This window comes from Octodon degus, unplaced genomic scaffold (genome assembly GCF_000260255.1).
Source record: "Octodon degus isolate 3935 unplaced genomic scaffold, OctDeg1.0 scaffold00080, whole genome shotgun sequence".
Classification (NCBI taxonomy): domain Eukaryota; kingdom Metazoa; phylum Chordata; class Mammalia; order Rodentia; family Octodontidae; genus Octodon; species Octodon degus.
The window spans coordinates 7,803,604-7,827,926 of record NW_004524656.1 but is presented as its reverse complement, the minus strand read 5'-3'; the positions used below and the strand labels follow the sequence as shown (position 1 = coordinate 7,827,926).

Here is a 24,323-nt window from a genome sequence, read left to right as displayed (position 1 = left end):
GTGAGTCCCCTCTGCAGGTCTTGCCCCAGTATCACTTGCGTTTTTGCCGAGACAAGCATCTTGCAGACAAGCTGCCTTGTCACATCCCATCACATCAGGGCCCTGCGTCGCTGCACAGGGTCCCCTCCCTCTGTTCAGCTCCCTCCTTTCTCCTCCTTTCTCTTCCTTTGTCTTTGTATGTCTCTCCTCCTGTCTTCCTGTTCAACTTCACTTGCTGTGCCTGGGCCTCTCTCCTCAGGCTGCCTTGGAACCTTCTGGTCTCCACTTCTGTTTCTCCGTTTGGCCTTTACCTCTGAGTCCCTGGGTGGAAAGGGGCCATCACTTTTCTCCTGATATCCTCCCTCCCCGCAGCTGGTGGTGAATGAGGAGTAGACGAAGGCTGGCACAGCCTTCAGCTTAAAGAATGTCTTTTTTGAGGCACTCTTGCCTATTTCCCCCAAAAGCTGGAGGTCCACCTAGCAGGCTAGAGGGTGAAAGGCTCAATTATCATGGAGAATGGAACAAGCATGCAGGAAAGGGGATTTCTGTGCCTTTCTCACACTGTGTGAGAAGCATGCAAATGAGATGCAAAACAGCATACAAACAAGTCCCTATAATTTGGAGGCAAACCACTCTGATACAACGTGATGGGGAATTGGGCTGCAGATTCAAAAGTCAAACCACAAAGACTACACTGTGTAGTCCAACCCCATCTTCTCCCCATAGGACCATGCAGTTTCCATTGGCATTGATTAATGTCATAAATATTTACTTGGCGCCTACTATGTGCCAGGCACAGGGCCAAGCACAGAACACAGGGTGAATTAGAATGTCTGGTTCAGCACCCTCACAGCTCCTGCTTCCCTAGTCCCCTCTCCAAGAGTGATGGGCAGATGACAAGGGTTCTGGCCCGAGTCTTTTGTGGATCAGGTTAGGTCTTGCCAAACAGTAGAATGACTGAGGCAGACAGAAGCAGAGCTTGAGGCAGACAGAAGCAGAGCTGTCACCCAGCCTAGCTCATCTTCCCGGGGCCCAGAAAACATGGGTGACCTCGTGGGTCTGAGCTCTGAAGCCAGAGTATTCTGCCCTTTTTTTCTCTTTCCAAAAGCCACTTCCTTCTCACCTCAAGACAGGGAGTTTTAAATTGTGGGTCACAAACTGTTAAGAGGTTGTGAAATCCATTTGGTAAGGTGGAACCAGCATTTAGAAAAATCAAACTAGGGTAGAATAGAACAGAAAATATCAGAGTGCATTTCAAAGGGCGTGGGAGAAAATACCAGCGTGCTTTGCACAGGCTATGATAAAAACATCTGTCTGTGGCTCGCTGTCAAGAAAGTTTGGAAACCACTGTTCCAGAAAGCTTTCCTTGAAGGACACCATATGCCTTCTTTACTCTCCGCTGGAGGCTGGATGTGGGCATTCAACTGTCCCCTTCCCCGAGGACCTGCAGCCGAGCGAGCCCTAGGACCAGGAGGGGCCAGAGTTTGAATTCTGCCTGTGTCTCCCCTGGGCTACGCAGCTCTGACAATTTACTTGGCTTTCCTAGGATTTTGTTTTCTCACCTGTAAAAAATAGGGAACAATACACATGCTTCACAGAGGCACCTAATAGATTTAAAACAAGGGAAATTCAGGGTACACAGAGGGATTCAATAGGCATCAACTTCCATTCCTCCGCAGAAACCGCTTTCTCTCTAGAAGAATCCGTTAGGTATACTTTATTTATAAATTATATCCTGTGCATTTACAAATGTTGCAAGGTGTCCTACAATACTCACTGATGAAAGACAATCTCAAAAACCACATAAGAGACAGGACGAATGGTACTAAGTTTGAGCACCAGAATTTAGCCATGAGCTTCCTGCCTGGGAAGGCTGAAAGAGGAAAGTGGGCAGCAGGTCTGCAGCACTCATTACCGGACAGGTAGAAACTTCGGGATCACCGTGCCTGCTCTGGCACAGACTCCTGGAGGAATGTAGCCCTGTGGTCCTTACCTGGAGGACACCCAGGTCCAAAAGGGCTGGCCAGGAGCTTTCTGCACCGTGTTCTTTAATTTTGTCCTGCATCCCCTGTGGAGACGAGGACTCTCCCATCTGGGGTAGGGACATGGAAGTTCCAGGGTGGGCTTCTCTTGCCTACCTGTCACGGAGAGGCGGGCCCCATTGCTCTGCCGGGTCTCCCCACTGTATTTGTGCTTCGTGATGCAGCGGTATGTGGAGAGGGCGTCCTCTTTCTGCACGTCTGAGATGTACAGCCCGCCATGGTGGGTAATAAAAAACCTGTTTTCTGGAGACACAATCAGGACAGAGCCCATTATTCCCCGGCCTGGGCAGCTCTGGCTGACAGGTGGTCTCTGCCAGGTGTTGCCCAGGGAGAGGAGCTGATGGGAGGACCGGCAGGAAAAGGTGGTACAGCCTCAAGGGCAGAGGCGTCACCAGTAGATGAGGTTTCCACATACAAACAAAGGGACAAGTAGAAGGGGCTCCGAGTCAGGCTGAGATCTCAGTCCCAGTGCAGCTGTCCAGGCTGTGTGCCCTTGGAAAGTTACGTAATCTCTCCGACCCTTATCTGTACAATGAGGTATAAATAATATTTCATAGGGGGCTACACAGATTAAAAATAGCAGAAGTGTCTGCACACAGGAAGTGCCCACTCAGTGACTCTGAGCCCTTATTTTTCCTGCCACTTTGCAGGAGTCTGCAAAGCTCTTTCATGTCCGTTGCTTATTGGCTTCTACAACTGAAGCATATTTCCATTTTACAGAGGAGGAAACTGAGGCTTGCTGTGAAGCACTTGGCTCGGTCACACTGCCGGTCACCAGCCAGTCACTTGGGATTTGGATCTTCTGACTCTCTGCCCTTCCTCTGTGTTAAACCAAACATAAACCTAGATCCTTTGGCTCACTGTAAATCATGTATTCACTCAGCACACTATTATTGAGGCTGACTTTTTCATTAATGGCGCTACAGGGAGGCAGACACACAATAATAAGCCAACAGACCGTTGAGAGACACCTGTTGCGTGCCAAGGGACAGGCTCAGAGCTTTATTTCCCTGCCACCATCACAACTGGGTGCACTTTGCAGGGAGTCGGAAGCACAGGTGGAAATGCACCCATTTTTCTGACTGTGACAGGAGCCTCCACTCTGAGGTGCAGCTGATTTATTTCCATTTTCAAGGTTTTAGGGTTCATACTGGCCTTGAACTAGTAAGAGATGGTTCACAGGGGATGTGGACTTGGACTGGGGAGGCCTTGTGGTTCAGTTCTGGGGTCCTCTAAACACATGGCACCCTCCACTGAGAACAGCCTGGGGCCAGCCTGAGAGGCCGATGCTGGGTTTCTCTGCCTCCTACAGGGCTTCGCATCTTCTCCATGCAGGCATGGAGGTGCCCTGGTGTCATTTCCACAAGGAGAGGGCCTTGGACTCAAGGGAGATAGTGACCTGACCCTGCAGGAGGGACCCACTGACATCCAGATGCCATGCTTTCTGGGAAACACTTAATCTAACTATCCAGAGGTCAATTTCCTCCTCTCTAGGGGCAGAGTGATATCCCCTGAGCCAGTGACAACAGCTTTTTTTGTGGTCTACCTGATTAGAAATGTTCTTTGATTTCCCCTTCCCAACAAAAGTTCAAGATTCTGAACATCTGGAAATAGAGACGTCACCTGCCCAGCGGAGGCTGCGGAATTGTGGAGTTGAAGAGTTTAGTGTGATCAGCAGTATCTTTGGTAAAATTCCCTAGCCTTCATTTGAATACTTTAGGGGCTGGAGAACTCAATACCTTTCTCAGCAGTCCATTCTGAATTGTTAGCTCTAATCCTTCCATGGCTACTCTGGTGTCCCAGAGCACCCTGAATGGAATCCTAGCTGCCCTTCGGCTCTTCTATACCACACATAGTCTGAGGAGTTTTTGGTTTTTATTTTTGAGGACTGGGCCTTGTACTGAGCTACTTCCCCAGGCCTTTTAATTTTATTTTGAGACATCAAAATAAAATAAAACAACTAAGTCACCAAGCCTGGCTTTGAGCTTACCATCTTCCTGCTTCAGCCTTCCAAGTGGCTGAGATAATAGGGATGTGCTATTGTGCCAGGCTGGGGTTTTATTTTTAACAGTTATTTATTTAGCATGGTTAGGTAACTTCATGACTCTTGCCTCTTGTTTCTGAATGGAGTTTTGCTTCTCTACAATTCTTCTAACTTCCCCTCTGTCCTCTTCTTCTCTACAGCTCTCCTACACATTAGTGTATAGGACCAGAACCACCATGTGCCAAGCACTTTGTGAAATCCAACAATTAGCCTTGAAGCTGGGGATCTAAGTGCCTGTCTGGCAAGTGCAAGGACCTGGGTTCGATCCCTGGTACTGAATGCCATGCCATGCTGGCCCCAGAACCCCAGGCATGCCATGCCGGCCAACAAAACCAGGCATGGTGGGGCAAGCCTGCAATCCCAGTGCTGGGGAGGCTGAGACAGGAGGATCATAGAAGTCTGAGCTCAGTAGTGAGACCCTGTACCAAACAAATAAATAAGTAAATAAATAAATAATTTTAAAAATAGCCTTGACTCAGACTATGAACGCTCAGTGTGAGATGGGATTACCTGTAGAGGCGGGAGGTGGCGTGGGTGGTAGCTGCTTACACTGCTCTCCCTGCAGTCAGCCCTGTCTATCTTGTCTCCGTAGCCCTCTGCCACAGTGCTTTCTTTTTCCCTTGGGACAGGTGGCTCTGTGAGTCCAAGTTGGGACATCATACAGACCCTGCAGGCTAGTGTCTTGCTCGGCCATGTGGAACCTAGAGTCTGTGGACCCCTGCCCTGTCCCATAGCCCAGGACTGTGCCAACTCCAAGAGAGGGCTGCAGGGACAGAAGGAAGGAGGAGGGATGTGGGCGCTGCTGTGGGCAGCCAGAGAGTAGTGGAGGAACAGAAAGCCTGGCTCCCCACAGGATTCTGCATGTGCCGTCTCCATGTTGTGACATCCCAAAGTCAAACGTGGAAGCTCTCCGGGAATTTATTATGTAACTGGGACTGGGAAGCAGAACTACTGGGGGGTGTTGCTGCCAATCAGAAGTACCAGGCTTCGGGGGTAGTGGTAGTGCTGATGAGTGGGGAGAAGCAAAACAGGAAAGCCTCAAAAATTAGTACCAGCAGGCCACAGGTGCTCCAGTCCTGGACAGCCAGGACCTTGTGTTCTGGCACCTCCCAGAACCCCAGGAAAATAGAGCTCTTGGCCCTACTGGGATTTTAAGGCGGGAATCGGGGCTGGGGGGGGGTGATGCTGTGGTGATGGTGGTGGGGATCTGGGTTTCTATAGCAACAAGCAGCTGCTGCATCTGATGTTTCACATCCTTCATTGTCCTCATTTCCCCCTCCCTTCCCCCTTTCTTGTGCATATTTAATTGCAGTAACGTTTTCAGACACAGTGTTTTGCTCCTCCTGAAACAAAGGCAGGCAGCAGCCAGGGGGATGCGCAGCATGAGAGAGGGGAAGGAGAAATCAGGGGTATTATGTTAATCCCCTCTGGGGGGGACTTGAGCAACATCAGTTCTGCTTGTTTGATGAGAATCAGATGATAGGCCCTGCTGGGGAAGGGAAGGAGCAGGAGGCCTGTGGAGTGGGCCTCATCCGGTATGGAGAGCGGAGGGAGACATGGCACTGGTGGGGTTCAGAGAGGCCAGGGCTGGACAGCCCACAGCTTCCAGCTGGGCTCCCGCAGGTGTCTAGGCAGCATGTGCCAGCCTCAGCCACCCCTGGACCAGGCGGAGGAGCAGTCCTTCCACATCCTTGCTCCTCTTCCTGGGATAAGCTGTGCCCCAGTGCAGGAAGCAGGGTGGCAGCCAGTCCCCCTGCAGCCAGCCTCTCTCCTGAGGCCACCTCGAAATGCGCATGGGAGGTCACTTTTGGCGATGTCATAATAAGGGGTACTAATGGCATTTAGGGTACAGAGGCCAGCGAGCCGGACATCTTGACTACCAAAGAGCCGACCTACCCCAAATGCCAACCGGGTCCCTTCCCTTAGGCTCCAGGACAAGGACACAGAGCAGCGTTTAAATGAGGACTCTGCCTGTGATGCCGCTTGACTGTCACATGTTAACATCTGTCATGCTCATGACCAGGGAAGTGCCATATGTGGTTTACAAAAACCTTTGCTTCTCTCTATTACTATGACAAACATTCTGATCCATCTTGTCATCTTCTTTCCTGAAGAGGAGCAGGATTTACTTTTTGAAAAGCTAAGTATTGATGGGGCATCTAGTCCATGTTAGAGCGAGTGCTTTAATCCCCATAACCATTTAACATGGATACCATTATTATTATTAACTGGAGCACAAAAGAGTTAAATTGTCTACTTGTGGTCACATACTTAGTGCATGGTAGAGCCTAGACTATTAGTCTACTGCTTGTGCTTTCCCAAAAGTCTGTTTTAGATTGATGCTTCCAGAATAGTAGTACCACCTACAGGGACAGGTAGCTAGCCAGTCTTTGCTTGCTCCTGTTAATGGGATCCTTACCACCTTATTAAGGAGCGCTCACCAATTCAGTTTGGTTTGGCTGAATTTATCAAGTCTTTATGGAGTGTCTCCAGGCTGTGGGCGGGGCCCCTTGAGAAGTCTTGGACTTGGTCTCTGCCCTCTGGGATTCCACAGTGGAAGATGATAAAGCTTTTATCATAGAAGTTCTAAACCCAGTGTTGGGGGCTACTGAAATGTGGGGAGGGCCTTCGATGGTTGAGGAGTATAAAGAAGTGGCAAGCTGCCTAGGATGGTAGGGAAGGTCAAAGACAGGGTCTTAGGAGTCAGGGCTGGAGTCCTGGCTTTTCCCTTAATATTAAGGTTGAACAGAGTCCTTCCAAATTAGCATACACCCAGACTTGTGCATGTGACCTTAGTGGAAACAGAAAATTTGCTAATGCAATTAAGTTAAGATGAGGTCATACTGGGTTTGGTTGGGCTCTCAATCCAACATCCAGTCATGGCTTCTTCTAAGTGGAAGGAAATGTCGACACAAACACACACGAGTGGAGAGGGCTCTGTGGAGACAGTGGCAGAGGCTGGAGTGACACCTCTGACAGCAGACGTGCCATGCATGCTGGCAACCACGGGAGCCGAAGAGGCAGGGAGGGCTCTGCCCCTGGAGCCTACAGTGGGATCACGGGCCTGCTGATACCTCGCCTCTGGACTTCCAGCCCCCGGACCTGTGAGACTGGAATACATCTGTTGTTTGGGGTCCGGTGGATCCATTTTTGGTTGTCTTAGAAAATTAATATATGGTGCCCTCAGGGGAGTCCAGCGTTCTCCCAGGTCCTCAGTTTCTTACCCTTCAAGAGTGGATGGCTGAAGTGTTTTTAACCATTTTTGTACATGGGAATCACCTGGGGAGCCTTTCAGACTCTCTAGGGATGCAGTGGCCTGGAAATCGGTATTTTTAAAAAGCTTTGGGAAAATTCCAACATTCAGGGCAGAGAACCCCTAATCAGATAAAATCATCAGGATCCTTCCTGACAGCTGGTGCCTTTGTGTGGTCACTAAATGTGTGTGAGAATCACTTCTCCCCCAGGAAAATGAAGACAAGAAACAGAACTTGGGTCTCAAGCTAAGGGTTGTTGGAGAGACTAATGGGAATCATGCCCAGGACACCCTCCAGCACAGGGGTGGCCGATTCAGTGAGCAGAAATCACTGGGTCACAAGAAGGGGCTCCTGGGGACAGTGCCTTCCCAGGACTAGGCTTTCTTTGTGGCCTTCCTTCCCCCCTCTTGGCCAGGAATTGTGCTGGAGATTGGGGAAGCCTTCCCTGGTGACTTGCATGTCCTGCACACAGTGCTAAGAGGGTTGACATCTTTTCTTTATTTAAAAGGGCAGAGCACTGAGCCTTAAAGACTGGGGAGCTGCAGGAACTCCTCTCAGGGCATTGTGGGGAGAGGCTTTGGAGAAGATATGATCTGGACTGATTCTCTGTGTCCTTTACTCACACCCACCTCCATAGGTCTCTACTTAGTGTGAAAACAATGTCTGTCACCACATAAGCTCTCAATAGACATTTCCAGAATGAGTGACACTTTCCCAGAGTCTAAGGTAGAGTTCATGAAAGCCACTGCTCAGAACCTCTGAGGTTGAGGACAGGAGGATCATTAGGAGTCTGATCTACATAGTGAGACCCTGTAGACCCTGTACCAAATACATTAAAAAAAAGAGAAAGATATTTGTACAGTTGTGTTCTGAGTGGCAGTAGGCATGACCCAAGCATGCAATTAGCCCTTGAGTCCATTGGCAGACGAACAGACAACACAACGTGGCCTCTCCAGGTAACGGGGTCGCCTTCCACCTTCACAAAGGGAAGGAATTCTGACACGTGTTACAACATGGGTCAACCCTGAAGACATTGCTAAGTGAAATAATCCAGAGACAAAAAGACAACCACAGTGAGATTGTACTCCTGTGAGTTTTCAGGAGAGCTCAAACTCATAGAAACAAAATAGAAAGGTGGTTGCCAGGGGCTGGGAGGAAGGCAAGGTGGGAGTTTTATTAATGGATATAGAGTTGCAGTTTTGTAAAATGAAACTAAACTAAACATTACCGAACCCCAATGCTAACATTAAAAATATTATGATGGTGTATTTTATGTTGTGAGTATTCTACCCAAATTAATACAGCATCAAAACATTTGTGGCTATAAAACATTAGCAAGAGTATCTTTGTTAGGTAGTGAGTTTCCTGTCACAAGGAATACTTAAGTTGATGCTGAGCACTTTGATGAGATAGTGCGTGGAGGACTTAAATTTCGAGTGAGAGAAATAAAGCAGAACATCCTGAAGATCTTTTCCTCCCAGCAATTTATAAATTCATGGCTTAACGGATGTTGTTGCGGCAGGCCCCTCAGAGACAGCCACTGCTATGGTTTTGAAGTCGCTGCCGAAGTGCGTGTGCTCAATGCATGCTGGGTTTGGCTGCTGCTGTTCCTTTTGTGTCTGAAATGCTCTTTCGTACCTCGTTCCCAGCTCCCTTCAGACTTCTGTCTAGAGGATAGCTCCTTGGAGAGGCTGCGTCTGACCACTCCATCAGAACCAGATCGGGTCCCCTATTCCCGCTCCTTAACTGGCCTCTTTGTTTCTGCAGCGTGTGGTGCCCATTCTGGGGTCATTCTAGTTCTGTTTGTACCCCAGGACATCCTGGCATATAGCAGATCCTCAGTGAGTCTGCGCCAAGGGAAAGGATGGATCCTGGTCACAGGGAAGACACTGCCACCTGGGGTGAGACAGCAAGACTTCCCCCTGAGCCTCTCCACGGGAGTGTGACCTCGCTTACACACCCAGAGACCAACCCAGCGGAGCTTGTGGCTTCATCCTTTTCTGCTGTTATCACAGAATACCAGAGACGAGGTGACCCATAATGAACAGAAATTTATTTGGCTCCTGACTTGAACTGGGAAATCCAAGCACCTGCCACTGGCTTCTGGTGGGGGCCTGGTGCTGCCGCAGCTGAAGGTGGAAGGACCGTATAGTAGGAGAAGTCAGGAGTGAGAAGGTACACCTGTACTTGCAGCACTCTGGAAGGCTGAGGCAGGAGGAGCGAGTTCCAGCCCAGCCTCAGAAATTCATCAAATTAGTGAGAACCTGTCTGAAACTGAAAGAAGGGCTGGGATGTGACTCAGTGGACAGGATCATCCTGAAACTGGGAACACTACACCCTGGTTTTCCGTGCATGCAGGGCTGTTTTGTGGTGCTCACATGACAATGTTTGGGAAAGGATGCTGTGATGTGCACCATGATGCATGCTGGCAGGGAGCTATTTTTAAATCATAACCTAAGTGTGTAAAGCACAGGGGGGTATGTGTGATGCATACACAGGAACTTGTGTGGAGCTTGGCAGGTCCTTTTCCCCTGCTGGAGCTGAAGCAGAAAACTGGAGCCAAGGGAGGGGTTTCCTGCTCTCCCCCACCCCCTCACCCTTGGGGGAAGGATCACAGAAAGTGATGGGAGGGACCTAGCGAGGGGAGGAAGGAACAGGATAGGGCTTTGTACCAAGCCAGGCTTTGGCTAAGGTTAGGAAAAAAAAAAAAAAAAATCAGTGGCTCATGGGAAAGATCCTTAGCCTTTCACTGCCCAAGTCCATTTCCAGGATGGCTTCAGGAAGCCAGGGCCTCCAAGCTCCTCACATGGCTCCCAGGGCTGCCCAACTCCAAAAGAGAAATTTCAATTAATACAGGTTCCTAGTTGCTGCTCCGTCCAGTATAGATTTATAAAAACAATGCTCTCAGCCCACAACTTGGACCTGTGGATAGTTAATAAGACTAATGAAATACCTTGCCCCCAGTCAGGACTCTCGTTGCCTTGAAAGCTATTTGTGCTCTGGGGCAGGGCTGGCAAGGATGGGCAATGATTATTCCTGGTGCCAGGAATTGGCCTCTGTCTGAGGGCTCCACCAAGCCAGCCTGCAGGGGGCTATTTCAGGCTCCTTTCCCTTCTGCTGTTTCTGTTGGTGGTGAGGGCCTGGGGTGCCTTCTGGCTGGAGTTTGAAAACCCAGGGGGAAACCACAGTGGTTTCTCCTCCTCTGCTCTCCCCGACTCTGGACTCCCGGAGACATGAATCCCAGATGCAGCATCACTCAGAGAGATTTGCCGCCGAGTGGAAAGCACGTGGGGTGTAAGTGGGGAGCCTGGACCCAAGTCCCAGCTCTGGCCCAGCTGGCTCTAAGTCTTCTGTCCTCTTCATTAGGAACTGAATTGTTTTAATTCCCTGTCCTAACTTCATAGGTCAAAGCCCTAACCCCAGTGCAACCATGTGTGGAGACAGTCTCTAAAGAGGCAATGAAGGCTGAATGAGGTCACGAGGTCGAGGCCTTGGCCCATCTGATTAGTGTTGTTATAAGACAAGAAAGAGACAGCAGGGATGTACATACCAGAGCAAAGGCTGTGGGGGGACATAGCGAGGAGACATCAGCAGGCTCAGGAGACCCCATCCTGCCAGCACCTTGATCTTGTACTCCCAGATCCCAGAATGGTGAGAAATAATGGTGTTTGCATCCCTAGTGTGAGATGGTGTTAGGGCAGGCAGTCCGAGTAGACTACTGCCCTTCTGGTCCAGAGTGCTGCTGGCATCAGGCCAGCTCTGATGGGGCAGGGAAAGGGCAGAGGAGGGGCTTCTGAGGACCCCAAAACTTGGCACTCCTGCTGGGATCCCAAGGTGAGAGCAAGAAGGACCGGGAGGACTTGGGCTGAGTCCCTGCAGTGGGCAGCATGGGCCAGAGCTGAAGGAGGCAGGAAGGGGCTGAAGGCAGTGTTCAGGGAAGAGCTGTGCCAGAGACCTCATCTGTACTCTCAAAGGCTCGAGTCTCACTCACCCCTCATGTTCCACTGGGGGAAACTGAGGCACGGGATCGTACAGCTGGTCTGGGTCTGTGTGGCATCCTCGAGAAAGGCCGGCTGTGAGCCTGCTCATTACCCTTGCCCAATGGAAGTGGAATCAGGGGATGCACCTGGGCCCGACTGGGGAGGGGGCTTCTACTGTGCAAGCCTGGGGGGTGGGCGGGATGCACAGCCAGAGCCTGAGCTAGTGCTGGAGAGGAGTGAGTGTGGAAGGGCTTGGCAGGGAGGGAGTGTCTGCATGGCAGGCAGCAGGTGGCAGGATGTAGCGTGGCCTCGGATGCATCTTGGGAGCACGAGGGCAGGCTGGGGCCAGCATGGCATGCCAGGTCGGCGACTGGGGACATAAAGTTCCCCCATGTGCTCCCCAAAGGTGGGGGCCCCACAGTCCTCCTCCTCCTTCCTCTCCCCCTCCCCCCCTCCTCCTCCATGGCCTCATCTGTGGTGAGAGAGCCCGTAGTCACATAAAGAAGACCCAGGGCTAAAGAGTGAGGCCAGCAAAGCCTTGTCCTTGTGGGGTGTGACTCAGACCCAGTTTTTCCTGCAAGGCTGAGGGGTCTCATTTCTGGCCACATGGGCTGTCTCGGTCCCTGCTGAATCAAGTCCTCCAGCCAGGCTTAGCTCTGGAGGACCTGCATCCCCGCCACCCTCCCCCCAGGCTTGCACAGTAGAAGCCCCTCCCTGATCAGTGCATTAGGGCAACCCAGTGCCCCGCGATCCCCAGCCATGGCTTCTAAGGAAGGTTGAGGCTCTGCTGCAGAGTCTCAGGTTAAGGAATGTCACCTGTGGGGACTGCTCCTCTGGAAGCACCTGAGGTGAGGCAGGCACGGTGGAGCTGAGCACACTGGGTGTGGGGGGGCAGGTAAGAAACCTGGCTTCTAATCTTTGGGATCACTTCTGACAAGTTTCAGTAGCCCTCGGCCTGTTTCCTAAGTGATGAAATGAATGGTTCCTCTGAAGTCCACCTCTCAGGCCTCACTCTCTTTGTGAATCTATGCTCTCCCTGCAGTTGGCTGGACAAGGCGGTGCCTTCTCCCCTTTTACCCCCACTGCAGCCAGAGAGCTGAGCGGGCACTGTGCACAGGAGCAGTGTGACAACCCTTTCCCCACCCTGCAGTCAGAGTCATCTTCCACATGGAATACAGCCTGCCTGATAGAACTGTACCATTACCACCCTGGTGCCCTTTCTGCCCTGCCCAAGGGGTCAGCCGAGTCCTACGTCCTCATCTCTGGGCTCTGTAGGAGATTGCAGGGCTACTCAGAGGTGTGGGTATCTGAGGGACCCAGGAAGACCCAGGATGCTTGCAGCAGGGTGGAGCAGCAAGAGCCAGGCTCTGGAGTCAGAAGAACTTGGGTTCCAGCTAGGTTTCCATTTCCAGTTGGGTAATGCACTGAGCCTCTCCAAACCCACTTCCTGCTGGAATTAAATGAGTTAATAAATGTACCTACACAGTGCCTGGCACATAACAGGTAGTCAGGGAGTATTTGTCAAACAAGTATGTGGTATAACTTTGGTAAATTGGAAGCTCAGAACTGGACCTCGGACTCAGCCTCTAAATCCAGGTTCTGCCAACCATTGCACAGCTCTGTGCTGCCGTCAGAGTGGTCTTTAAGTAGGTGGGCTACACATACACCTGCGGGAGGGAGCTGGGTTGGCTCCGCCAGGCCCTGGCAGCCTGCTTTGGGCAACTGTTCGCCAGAGCATCCCAGAGCCTGCAGTGGAGCAGTACCCAGGAAGCTGGAGGTCCCGGTTGTTAAGATCTAGGGTCTCAGAGAGAAGAATCAGAGGGAGGACTTGGAGGGGGAGGTGCCTTGGCTGGCTTCCTCTTTTCCCCTGAATCCTACTCTCTAAATACAGCTCTATCTTCCTCCACCACAGGATTAGCACACATCTCTCATTCGCCTATTGCAACAAGATTTTATTTCTAATTATGCTGTAATAAAACTGGAGCGCTCCCAGGCTTCCTTTCCAATGGCTTGTACACACGCTGCCGATTGGACCCTCCTCGGCCCCATTGTAATAGCGTCTCCCTGACATTCATTAGACATGCATGAGAGGGGCGCTTTAAGAATAGAATTGCATTTAAATGGATTTGCTGAGAGAGGAAGATGAAAAAAAGAGAGGCCAGGGGGGAGGAGAAAGGGGGAGAGAGGTTTGTTGAACAAACTATGGAAACAAGATGCTATAATAACAGGGTGCTGAAATAAGCCTCTTTATTCCCCATCCTCGTCTGCTGCACATGGCAGAGCCCAGCCAGGCACGACAGCCTGCAGCCCTCCCTGGAGCCCCCACCCCCACTTTTATGTTGCCTACCAGGGCACTTCCTAGCCCCCTGCTCCGTGTGTCAGATGCTCGCGGTGCAATAGAAATCACTGTCATTGCAGGTTGGGAAAGCTATCTGGCTTCCGCAGAGACCCCCGCCACCCCCAGTCACCAGGCTGTGAAGTAGGGGACGTCCTGTGGCCCTGGTCCTGGGGGAAGAGAAAGGTGACTGCAGCACAGAGCTCGCCTCCAAGGTGCGCGCCACCCCTCAAGGGCCCCTCAGCACCCCCACACCCCATCAGTCACGGAGCAGATTATTCTTTTAGCCTAGGTGGGTCTGTGACCACGAGGTAACGGGGGGGGGGGGGGCCCTCTGACTCTGTACCCTGCTCCATCCTCCCTCCCCGGTGAGTAGACTCTCCCTGTTTACCCTGTGTGTCCTTTAGGCCACACAGGGTGTCGTTAGTCAGGGTCCTATTGCGGGGGCTTGCAGAGCTATCAGTCATTCTCTTCATTGTAACCACTCTTAACATGAACTCTGACCATACTGAAAACACCCTATGCCTCTTGTGTTTCTCAGGATGAAGGCCAGAATCCTTTAACAGGGCAGCCAGAGCCCACCTTCCACCTGCCCGTCCCACCTCCGGTACTCCATGGTGCCTGGTTTCTTCTGCTGCTGCTATCCTTGAGGCTGCCTGGGACCAACCCTTCCCCATGGTTTGTTCTGCTTCCCCTCCCCACTTAAGAAGTCTCCCCTGCAGTCCCTGTCTTGGAATGGGGTGGATACTGAGGCACCAAGACTGTAGGGCCTTGAGGGCAGGGTGGGTGGGCCCTGGCCATTGTGGGGTCCAGCTCCAGCCTGGTGGTGCAGACTCAATACCAAAGAACGGGTGGCAGCAGCAGGTGTGTGCAAGCCGCAGTCCGTGAGGTGGAGGGTTGCTCCTGCCCAACAGACAAAGAAGCAGAGTGGACCAAGCGGCTTGCCCAAATCTCAGAGCTGGGGTTGTATAAGTCTGAAGCTGGGCTTTTGTCAGATCATTTCTGGTTCTGAACCTTCACTGCCGTGAGCATTCTCACCCGCTCCTTCCCATGGGGTCTCCCTGTCCTGTCCCTTATGGGCGCTGCAGAACCCCTCAAGCCCTCTGAGTCTAGGTTGTGAGGACCCCTCTCTTTCCAGACGGTTCACGGCTCCTATTCTCGAACCACCTCCAGGCACCCCAGCAGGCTACAAGTGGATGATTTCCAGCTGCAGAGAGTGGGTCATTTTCAGATTCTCAGGTACAGCGCGGGCTTCTTAAAGTTTCCACGCATTTGCTTCTGAAGCCCCTCCCCGCAGTCACACTGGGTCGAGATGCGGTCAGCGCAGATCAGATCACTGTGCCGAGGAAGCCCCGGATGTGGAGCTCTGAAGCTGCAGAGTCCTGTGAGATGGAGGCGGATCCCAGGAGAAACCCTCGGGGCCTAGGACGAGAAGTCACACCCCTCCCAGGGCTCTGGGAGCTGTCGGTGGCTGCAGGGAGCAGCAGGCTGTTACATGCTCAGTTGTGTCTCTGCTTCATTTCCTCCCTCTGGTGTCTCTGGTGACAGTGAGGTGTTTAGAGAGACAGGGAAGGAAAGCGCTGGTCTTCCCCAGTGCCTGAGAGGTGGATGCGGCTGAAAGGGACACAACAGACACTGTGACCTCTCCAGTCCATGCCTGCTTCTGTGTGGGTCCTTGGACTCTAGGTCTGACACCTCAGGTCTTTCCAAGTTTGCTTTCGGACACCCCTCACCCCAGGCCCGCCTGCTTCAGGGCTGGCGGCGTCCTCACGCTGCCGGGAGAAGCCCCAGGAGGAGTGGGCAGAGCACCCACAGGCCAGGCGCAGGGGGTGGCTCCGAGGCACCCCAGCCCCTCGTGAAGGCGCAGCACATGCCGGTGGCAGTGCACCTCCACAGGCGGGGCCTGCCTGCCTGTTCCTCGTTCCACACTCAGTTCTGGCCATCATGCCTTTGTGGTGCTACTCAAAAAATATTCACGGAGCAAATAAACGGGTAGATGTATCTTGTCCCTTTTTACCCCAGTGGTAAGTCCCTGGCTTTGAAGTCAGATTGACGTGGAATCCATCACTGTTGCCTTGCACAGGTTAACTAACCTCTCGATTCAGTTTCTTCTTCTATAAAGTTGTGGTAATAAAAACACCAATCAGTGAGAGGGTAATTGGGGGTGGATATGATCGAAAGATATTATGTGCATTGAGATTTTGTGAAATCAGCAGACACTAATAAAAATATATTTTAAAAAAAATATCAGTTGTGCATACATGGTTGTAGTGGTCATGTGAGTGAAAGACCTTGTCCTTGTGGTTGCAGAGGGTGGTTTAGTAAGTGGCCTCTCATGGCTATGACCAGCAGCTTCCTGGGAAGGAGGCTTGGCAAAGAGAGCTCTTCCATCTACATCCACTGCAGTACATTCTGGAACTTGGGGTCGTCACACATGCTGTTAGTGTTGGATTATTTCCACAGTTCATTTCCTTCTTAGAGCCCTTAAAAGTTGGGGTTGGGGCTATAGCTTGGCGGTCTAAGTGCCTGCCTGGCAGGCACAAGGACCAGGGTTTGATCCCTGGTCCTGCCTGCAGCACTGGCTGAGGAACCCTGGGTGTGCTGTGTGCCTTGTGACAAATAAATAAAAGGTTAAAAAAAAGTTTTCCAGTGTGCACAGGTAGCAGACTTTAGCTATTTGGGACAGCTACCATTTTTATTCATGGACTTTCTGTCCTAAGGACCACCCAAATAGCTCAGCAGATTAAAGTGCCTGCTTAGGCAGATGCAGGGGCGGGGTTTTGATCCCTGGCATGCCAGTGTGCCGTGCTGGCCCAGCCCCAGGGGCACACTGAGACGCGATTAAGACTGGGCATGATGGCATGCACCTGTAATCCCAGCACTTGAGAGGCTGAAAACAGGAGGATCACTATGAGTCTGATCTGTGTAGTGAGACCCTGTAGACCCTGCATTAAATGCATTAAAAAGAAAAAAAGGCTGTCCCATAAGCTGTGTCAGCCAGGAATGTAGCAGAGAAAGCAGAGGTGTTCAATGGCCTGTGAACACTGTTGTTGTCAGCTCTCCCGGCTGGTCCCTCTTATGGGAAGGTGTGGATGCAGACGTGTTCGTGGATACGGAAGTGCTCCTGGATACGGAAGTGCTCTGCACAGTTGAGTGGGCCTACTCACAATCCCCACCCTACGGTACAATGCTGGCACCTGTCAGCCGAAGTTACAACCTCTTTCCCCAGGGCAGCCTTGCCTGCCCTGGCCTATCTTCCTTCCCAGCTGGACTGGCTGGGTCCTTTATCCAATTTTCACCATGCATCTTACAGTGGGTTTAAACTTTTTGTCCCATCGATGGCAGTAGATGGAGAAGGGGAGGATGATGGGGACATTGCACTCCTCGATTTCTACTACGTGCCAGGCACAGTGCTAGATACAGTACTCATACTCCTCCCTTCTCTCAGGGGCTCTGTTGTGAGACCCCCAGAGGATGATGCCTGGGATGTGAGGACAGCACCAAGCTTTATATATGCTTTCTATTTCCCTATAACATACATATGAAAAAGCTTAATTTATAAATTAGCTGATAAATTGATAATAGCTAATATTAAAAGATGATTATAACAGCTTTGTGAATGTGGTTTTTATCTCAAAATGCTGTGCTGTATTCATCTCTCTCCTGTCAGGATGTGAGATGATACAACGCCTATGTCACAAGCTGCCATGAGGTGAGGTGCGTGACACAGGCATTGTGGGGAACCTTAGGCCACCAGTGACCTCCCAAAGCTGTGGAGGAGGAGGTCCTTGACCATGAGGGTGATGCATAGCCACAGGTAAAAGGCCACGGAAAGTGAAGCCGCCGATAAATGCGCCACTCTATATTTCACATTAGTCCAGCGCCACTTATCCAACTTTCACCATACATCTGCCTCTTACAGTGGATTTAACATTTTTAAAAGGTGACATTTAAAGGTGAAAAGGGGATAATAATGGAAATGGAACCCAGGCTCATGGGATCTGGAAGCACATCCCGGGCCACGCAGCTGCAGAGCAGCACCATTGGGATCTGAAGTGGATTCCTGGCCTCGCCAGCTCCTGCAGGGTAGGTGTTTCACCCCTACCCCACCCCCACCCCAGGGCTGCTTGGCCTAGAAGCGGAGCATCTGTTTAGTGACCTCAGCTGCTGCCGATGGCCAAGATGGCACAAATGTTGCCTGGGAAGTATACGTAAAGGCTCCACACAGGCTGGGCACATGACAAGGGCACAATCACTGATTTTTGTTATGTTCCCTGTGTCATGTCTTCCAAGCGGAGATGCTGCTGCCAGCTCTCTGGGTACCCCCTCCTTGCCCCAAGTCGTGCCAGCTTGCTGGCTCCCTGCAAAACACAGCAGTTGGGATTCTGGGCTCATTCACCAAACAGGTGCAATTGCCCACCTCTGGTTCTGACACTTTCTGCACAATCGATCACAAAACTGTGTGCAAATGGACCTAGACTTGGCTCTGAGCTCACCAGACGCCAGAAGTGTCCTGCCTCTTCACTCCTCCAGGGCCCAGCACCCTGCTCTCTCTGTTTCCCTGAAAATGCCTTGCTGAGCTGACCAGAGAGAACCTATTGTGCCTAGACTTGGCCACTTTCTTGGGATGCCTCTTTTCTCTGGCCTCACTGTGCTTTGGTGACAAGGAACAGGTATTCCCTTTCATCTCCTGCCATCTGTTCTTGGGATTCACCCTATATGCTGAAGGGTTTTTTTGTTTCCTAATTAGTGTTTTGGGCTGAAGGGGCCACAACTTTCCTTTGCACCCTTCTCTAAAAATGTATGGAGGGAACAAGATCTGGGAGGACAAGGTCAGAGGTAACTGGTACATGGGAAGGGTCTGCAGGTACAGCGCAGGGTTGGAACAAGCATTTCTGAGTAGATTCCAAGGGCTGCGTTTCCTCCTCTGGGAAATTCCAGTCTGCATACAGCATCAGTGGAGTTGGATGTGGGGTGCTATGTGCTTTCCCACAACACTGCAGGGTGGGCAACAGCTCCCCCAATGTGTAGATGAGAAGACTGAGGCTCAGAGACACGGGGTAAGGTCTTTTTGTGCTGCAGATCTGGGGAATAAGCAGGCTCCCTCGCCCATCCTGTCAAATCACCTTTGGTGGCAGCCTATCTGGAATCTTCCCAGGGACATGAGTGTGGGGCTGGTAGAAAGGAAAGGAGAGGACTGGATCAGGCATTTTTTTTCACACCACTCTGCTGCCACCCGAGCTCCAGCTTCCATCTGCCTCCTTGGCAGAACCTGCCCTTGGGACAAGAAGAAATCCAGGGAGCTGCTGACCCAGAAGGGAGAGACCCTGTGAAGGTCTGGTGTAATTTACCCACAGGGCCTCGCAGGCCCAGTGTCTGCAGGGGACATCCCAGCATATCAGCAGTCACGTGACAAAAGAATAAGTCGGAATTAATATCCCCAAGGTGGTCTGGAGCCTCTGATACCAGCAGAAAATTACAGGACGTGAGATGAGGAGTATTACAGGATGAATGGGAGGGGACACGAGATTTCCATGGCTAATCCTGTTAAGGAGACAATTTCTTATCAAACTCATTATGCTTGTGAAAGGAGGGGGCAAAGAAGGAAGGAAGGAGGAGGCTGGGGGGAATGTGATGGGTGGGGGCAGCCCAGGAGAAGGGAGAGAGGGAGGGGCGCAGCACAGTGATGGGGGCTGCAGGTTAGGGTGAGGAGGCAAGGCAGGGATCTGACCCGAGCTCAGCAATGCTGTTGTCCTCAGACTGAGGCCAGTGGTAGAAATTTCCCCTCGGGCTACCTCCCTACTGGGCTGCTGGGAAGCTGGCACTGGTGCTGCTGTCCCTGTCCCATCAATGTCTGAGTGCACAGGTGCCCAGAGACAAGCAGAAGGCTTGGCCACCCATCTTTGTCCCAGTCCTCAGCTTGTTCTATCTCCCAGGCACCAAAGACAATGATTCTGGACTAAAGCACCTGCTAAGGCAGAGCGAAGGGGCCAGGGTTTGATCTCTGGCTAGCCATGAAGGCCCCGCCCCCTGGGACTGGCTGAGACATCCTCCACTGAGACTGGGTGTGGTGGTGCATGCCTGTAATTCCAGCACTTTGGGAGAGTCTGATCTATCTAGTGAGACCCTGGAGACCCTGTACTAAATACATTAAAAAAAAAAAACAAACTCAAGAAAAATGTATACAAAAAAGACAACCATCCGCCATCTCCACAGATGCTGAGAAATCACCCACCCGTTTAGAGTATTTTTCTCTTGGGGTCTTCATTTATACAATCCCTGTTTCCCCCAAGATGGGGAGGAAGAAGGTGACATGGCCAGGAAGCCCAAGGGCCCTTTCTGCTAAGTGTCCTTGAGCAGTCACTTAACCTCTCTGGGCAATTGTCTCCTTATCTTGAAAATAGACACTAAGTAAACCTGCCCTATTTATTTCACAGGGTCCTTGTGAAGGTGAAAATGCGAAGTGCACAAGAGGGTCTCATGTTCTGTGAAACACTTTCATAAGGGGAAGTGACTGCTGTTATCATTTTGAAGTTGAGGTAAAAAGCTCAGGCAGGTTGTGTCTCGTTAGAGGTCATGGGCTAGTATTCAGTCAAGGCTTGAGGCATTAAGTTTCAAACCAGAGTGATTTCTGTGAGAAATCACTCCATGCCCTGTCTTTGACTAGCTAGTCACAAGGGAGTCACCAAGCCTGAGCCTGAGTTTCTGGTCAGCAAGAGTCCACTGTGCTCAGCATCGTCCCAGCCTGGACTTCGGAGGCGAGTGGTTATGGGAGGTGCAGTGCGCTGTCTACCTGAACCCATTTTTTGTTTCTTGCGTACCCACCACTGTCTGGTCAGGGTGACAAGATCAAATTTGTGTGGGTGGGGAGCGAGGCCAGGGAAAGGGTCCCAGGGCTTCCAGACCTCATCTTCCAAACAAAGAACACACCCTCTTTGGGGACATATCAGACAGGTACGTGTAGGGGCTAAAATGACAAAGCTCATAGAAGAAAACACAGTGAAGAAGCACTGTGACACTGGATCTGGCAGTGGCGTCTTGAACACGAGCCCACAAGCACAGACAACAAAAGAAAAAGTAGATAAAATGGACTACTTCAAAATTTAAAAAGTCTACACATTAAAAGACAACCAACTGAGTCAAAAAGCACCTATGAAATGGGAGAGAATATTTAGAAATCATGTATCTGATAAAGGCTTCACATCCAAAACATATAAAAACACTTAATAACGGCGACAAATATTTAAAAACCCTCAGGTCAAAACAAAACACAGGCAATCTGGTTTGACAATGGGCAGAGGACTTGAATAGATATTTCTCCAAGATACACAGAAGACGGCATATATGCGAAGGGAAATTGCTCTGCACCAGGCAAATGAAAATCGCAACTGCAGCAAGGTGCTAGCTCTCTCTACTACGATGGCTACTATACCAAAAACAGAGTAAAATTCCAAACTCAGAAAATAAGCGGTGCTGGACACAAGGATTCTGGCTTCTCCAAGTCTTCTCTAATACTTTTTAGCACTTCCTGTGGTGCTCTTGGGAGGTGGTGAACCTTAAAGAGGTATTAATTAGCAGGAGAAAGTGAGGTCCTTTGGAGTGTGTCCTTGAAGAGGATGCTGGGACCCCAGCCACTTCCTGTTTTGCTCCTTTGGCTCCTGGCTTCCATGAGGTGAGCAGCTTTGCTCTGTCATGTACTCTCCGCCATGATGTTCTGCTTCAGCACAACCCCAGAACAAGGGTCCCACCAGCCATGGGCAGACGCTTCTAGAACCATGAGTCAAAATAAACTTTTCTAAGTGACTTATCTCAGGTATTCTGTCACAGTAACAGAAAGCTAAGCTGATTTGGTTTATAAAAAGCCTTGTCTGGTCAAGTGCAGAGAAGGAGGGCTTGAATGGGGAGAAGGGGTGGCAGGAGTGAGGAAGGAGGCTCCTTTCTCGCGAGTTGTAGAGGAGGGAGAAAAGGAGAAGGATGAAAGGAAGGGTGGATGTGCAGGAGAGAGGAGATCCTGCAGCTAGGTTGGCTGGGGTGGCCACGTCCTGGCTGTGGCTTCATGAAGGACGCTAGCCTCCACACTTGGGCAGTGAGCTAAGCATCACCTCAGTCACACAGATGTGCTCTGGGAACTCTGGGAACCAAATCACTTCAGAATGATAAGCTCAGGGGCATGGCTCATAGGGAGAGCTTTGTGACTTTGAGAAAGTTGGGAGGAGAGGCCATCCTCAGCCTTCTCGAACACACAAGGGCTGTGAACCCCATGGCTAGAGATGAGGGGTAAAGTTAGAGACTACAGCTGCCCCAGAGGGTGGACTGGGGAGCCGGACAGTGGTGGTTTTGAAGTCCAGACAGGGAGCTTGAGCTCATCTGAGGGCTGTGAAGGGCCACCCAGGGCTCAGGATGGGGTGTGCTTTAGAGGGGTGGAGGAAACAATGGAAGCTTAGAAGCCAGAAAGTGCCAGAGAGAAGAGCAGCCCTTTTCTTTTTCTGGGCTCATGGTCATCATGTAAATCTTAGCCAGTTTCTCTCACTGCCTTAATGGGCCCAAGAGGCACTTGGTGGAGGGGCCATGGGAGAGCCGGAGACAGAGGCACAGACTACAGAGAGGCCCTCTAAGAAAACTCCAAGGTTCTGGAAATGGCTGGGTCTGATACCGAAGTCATATAACTCGCATGGCCGTGTGAATACCGACAGCCAGAGAGACAGGGCAGCCTTGTGTTTGACCTCCACACGAGCGTGAAGGGCTTTAAGAGCTCATCTTGTCCTGTCTGAATGTCCATGACCTGAGGAAGGGGTGGCAGCTTTGGCAGCTGCCCGCCTAGAGCTCTGTGGCCCACTTGCCTACTTCCTCTTAGTCACAGTGCTCTTTCTTTTCTATAGATCACACTGGTCTGGGGAAAGCGGGTATTAGCGAAGAGAGGGTGCCGTGGCACTGCCCTAGTAAGAGGGGAGAAACATCTCTCCTGGTGACAGACACAGGAAAGGGCCAATCCTGATGGGACCAGGCAGGCTAGAAGCTGGACTAGACCCCGATGGGTCTGTCCATGGACATGCGTTCTCTTAAGCTTTCCATGGTAAGATTCAAGCATCATTAATGAGCAGCTGTGTGGCAACCTGCAGGAAGCAGGTACAAGGCAGAGTGTGGCAGGAGAGGCTCTGACTAGATGCATAGAGTTCCACCCAGGATTAGAGGTTCAGGATGCTTCCCCCAAATGGACAATGGCATTAGAACCCCTAGTTCCCAGAGGAGAGCACTCTAGCCCACCTCTAGCCTTCTGTCCCCAACTCCCAGCCCACTCCGCACTTCCTCCGTATACACCATGGTCAACAGAGGGGGCAGCTGCAGGGGAGCCAGAGAGGGAGCCAAGCTGTGGCTTCCCAGGATTTTCCTGCCTGTCTCTCTCAAGCCCCAGCCCCTCTGCCTCCCTTTCATCTGAGCAGAAAACAAGGCAGAGGCCCCAGGCACTGGCAAAGCATTCCACTGTGTGCAATTTGCACGTCCTTTCTCCATCCTGAGCTGTGCTGGCTTTGGGCAGCCAGAAGAAAGAGCAGCAGCTCAAGTGAGAAGCTCTGAGCCCAATTTAGGCTGTAGTACTGTGTGTGTGTGTGTGTGTGTGTGTGTGTGTGTGTATGTGTGTGTGCGCATGTGTGTGTGTGTGTGTCCTCTGAGACCAGAACAAAGGAGGTAAGGGGCAAACAAAGTGTTCTGGACAGGTGGGAAGAAAGCAGAGGGCCTTAGGGGACAAGACGCACTGCAGATCTAGGACCATGGTCCTCAACCAGCTGTGATTTTGGCCCTAGGGGACAACTGAGAATCTCAGGAGACATTTTTGGTTGTCATGACAGCGTGGGCGGTAGCTGCTACTGGCATCTAGTGGGTATAGCCCACAGGTACATCTCAATATCCTCCACACACAGGACAGCCCCCCAGACAAAGGGTCGTCGGGCCCCAAATGGTGCTGGTTCTGTGGATCAGAGGGAAGGGGCACGGGCAGAAAAGAGGAGGCTGGGCAGTCAGATTCAGCCAGGGTCCCCCACAGAAGGAGCAGAGGGCTCTAGGTGTGGGCAAGTTGGGACCCTGCAGTCAGCACCTGCTGGGGGGCACCTGTGAGGTAGAGTCAGGAAGAGGCACTTACTCTGCAGACCGCAGATGGCCTGGGGTGAGGGGCTGGCAGGGGGGCAGGATGAAAGTCAGGGTGAGGCCGGATGCTCAGATGCAGGGATGAGAGGCTTGGCAGGGGCCAGTCAGATTAGGGGGATACAGCAAGGGGAGGGCCTTGAACTGGGGGCTGGGGAGCACGAAGTCAGAGGGCAGAGCCTGGCGCACACCTGGAGCTTCTCGGATGGGCTTCTCAGGGAATCTGGCTGCTGGGAGGGTAGGGCAGGACAAGGACTGGGAGGTGCTGAGGGGGGCCTGGCCGGTGATGGACTAGGTGTGATTTGATTGTCTCTTCTGAAACTTGGATTGAAGTTAGAGGTGATTGGGTGCCACTCTTATGAATGGATTAAGGCAGTCAGCTGGGAGTAGGAATTCAGCTTCCTTCCTTCCTTCCTTCCTTCCTTCCTTCCTTCCTTCCTTCCTTCCTTCCTTCCTTCCTTCCTTCCTGTCTTTCTTCCTGTCCTTTCTTTCTTTCTTTCTTTCTTTCTTTCTTTCTTTCTTTCTTTCTTTCTTTCTTTCTTTCTTTCTTTC

At 51.4% G+C, this 24,323-nt stretch overlaps 1 protein-coding gene across 1 annotated transcript in view; it reads right to left on the bottom strand.

The window, feature by feature from the left end:
* The window catches only part of Dscaml1 (DS cell adhesion molecule like 1), a 320,586-nt gene that overhangs the window by 88,944 nt on the left and 207,319 nt on the right, over positions 1 to 24,323 (bottom strand). Inside the window, exon 4 of the mRNA XM_004636465.3 lies at positions 2,118 to 2,264. Within this exon, the coding sequence (XP_004636522.1) occupies positions 2,118 to 2,264 (147 nt within the window). The remainder of the gene's footprint in view (positions 1 to 2,117; positions 2,265 to 24,323) is intronic.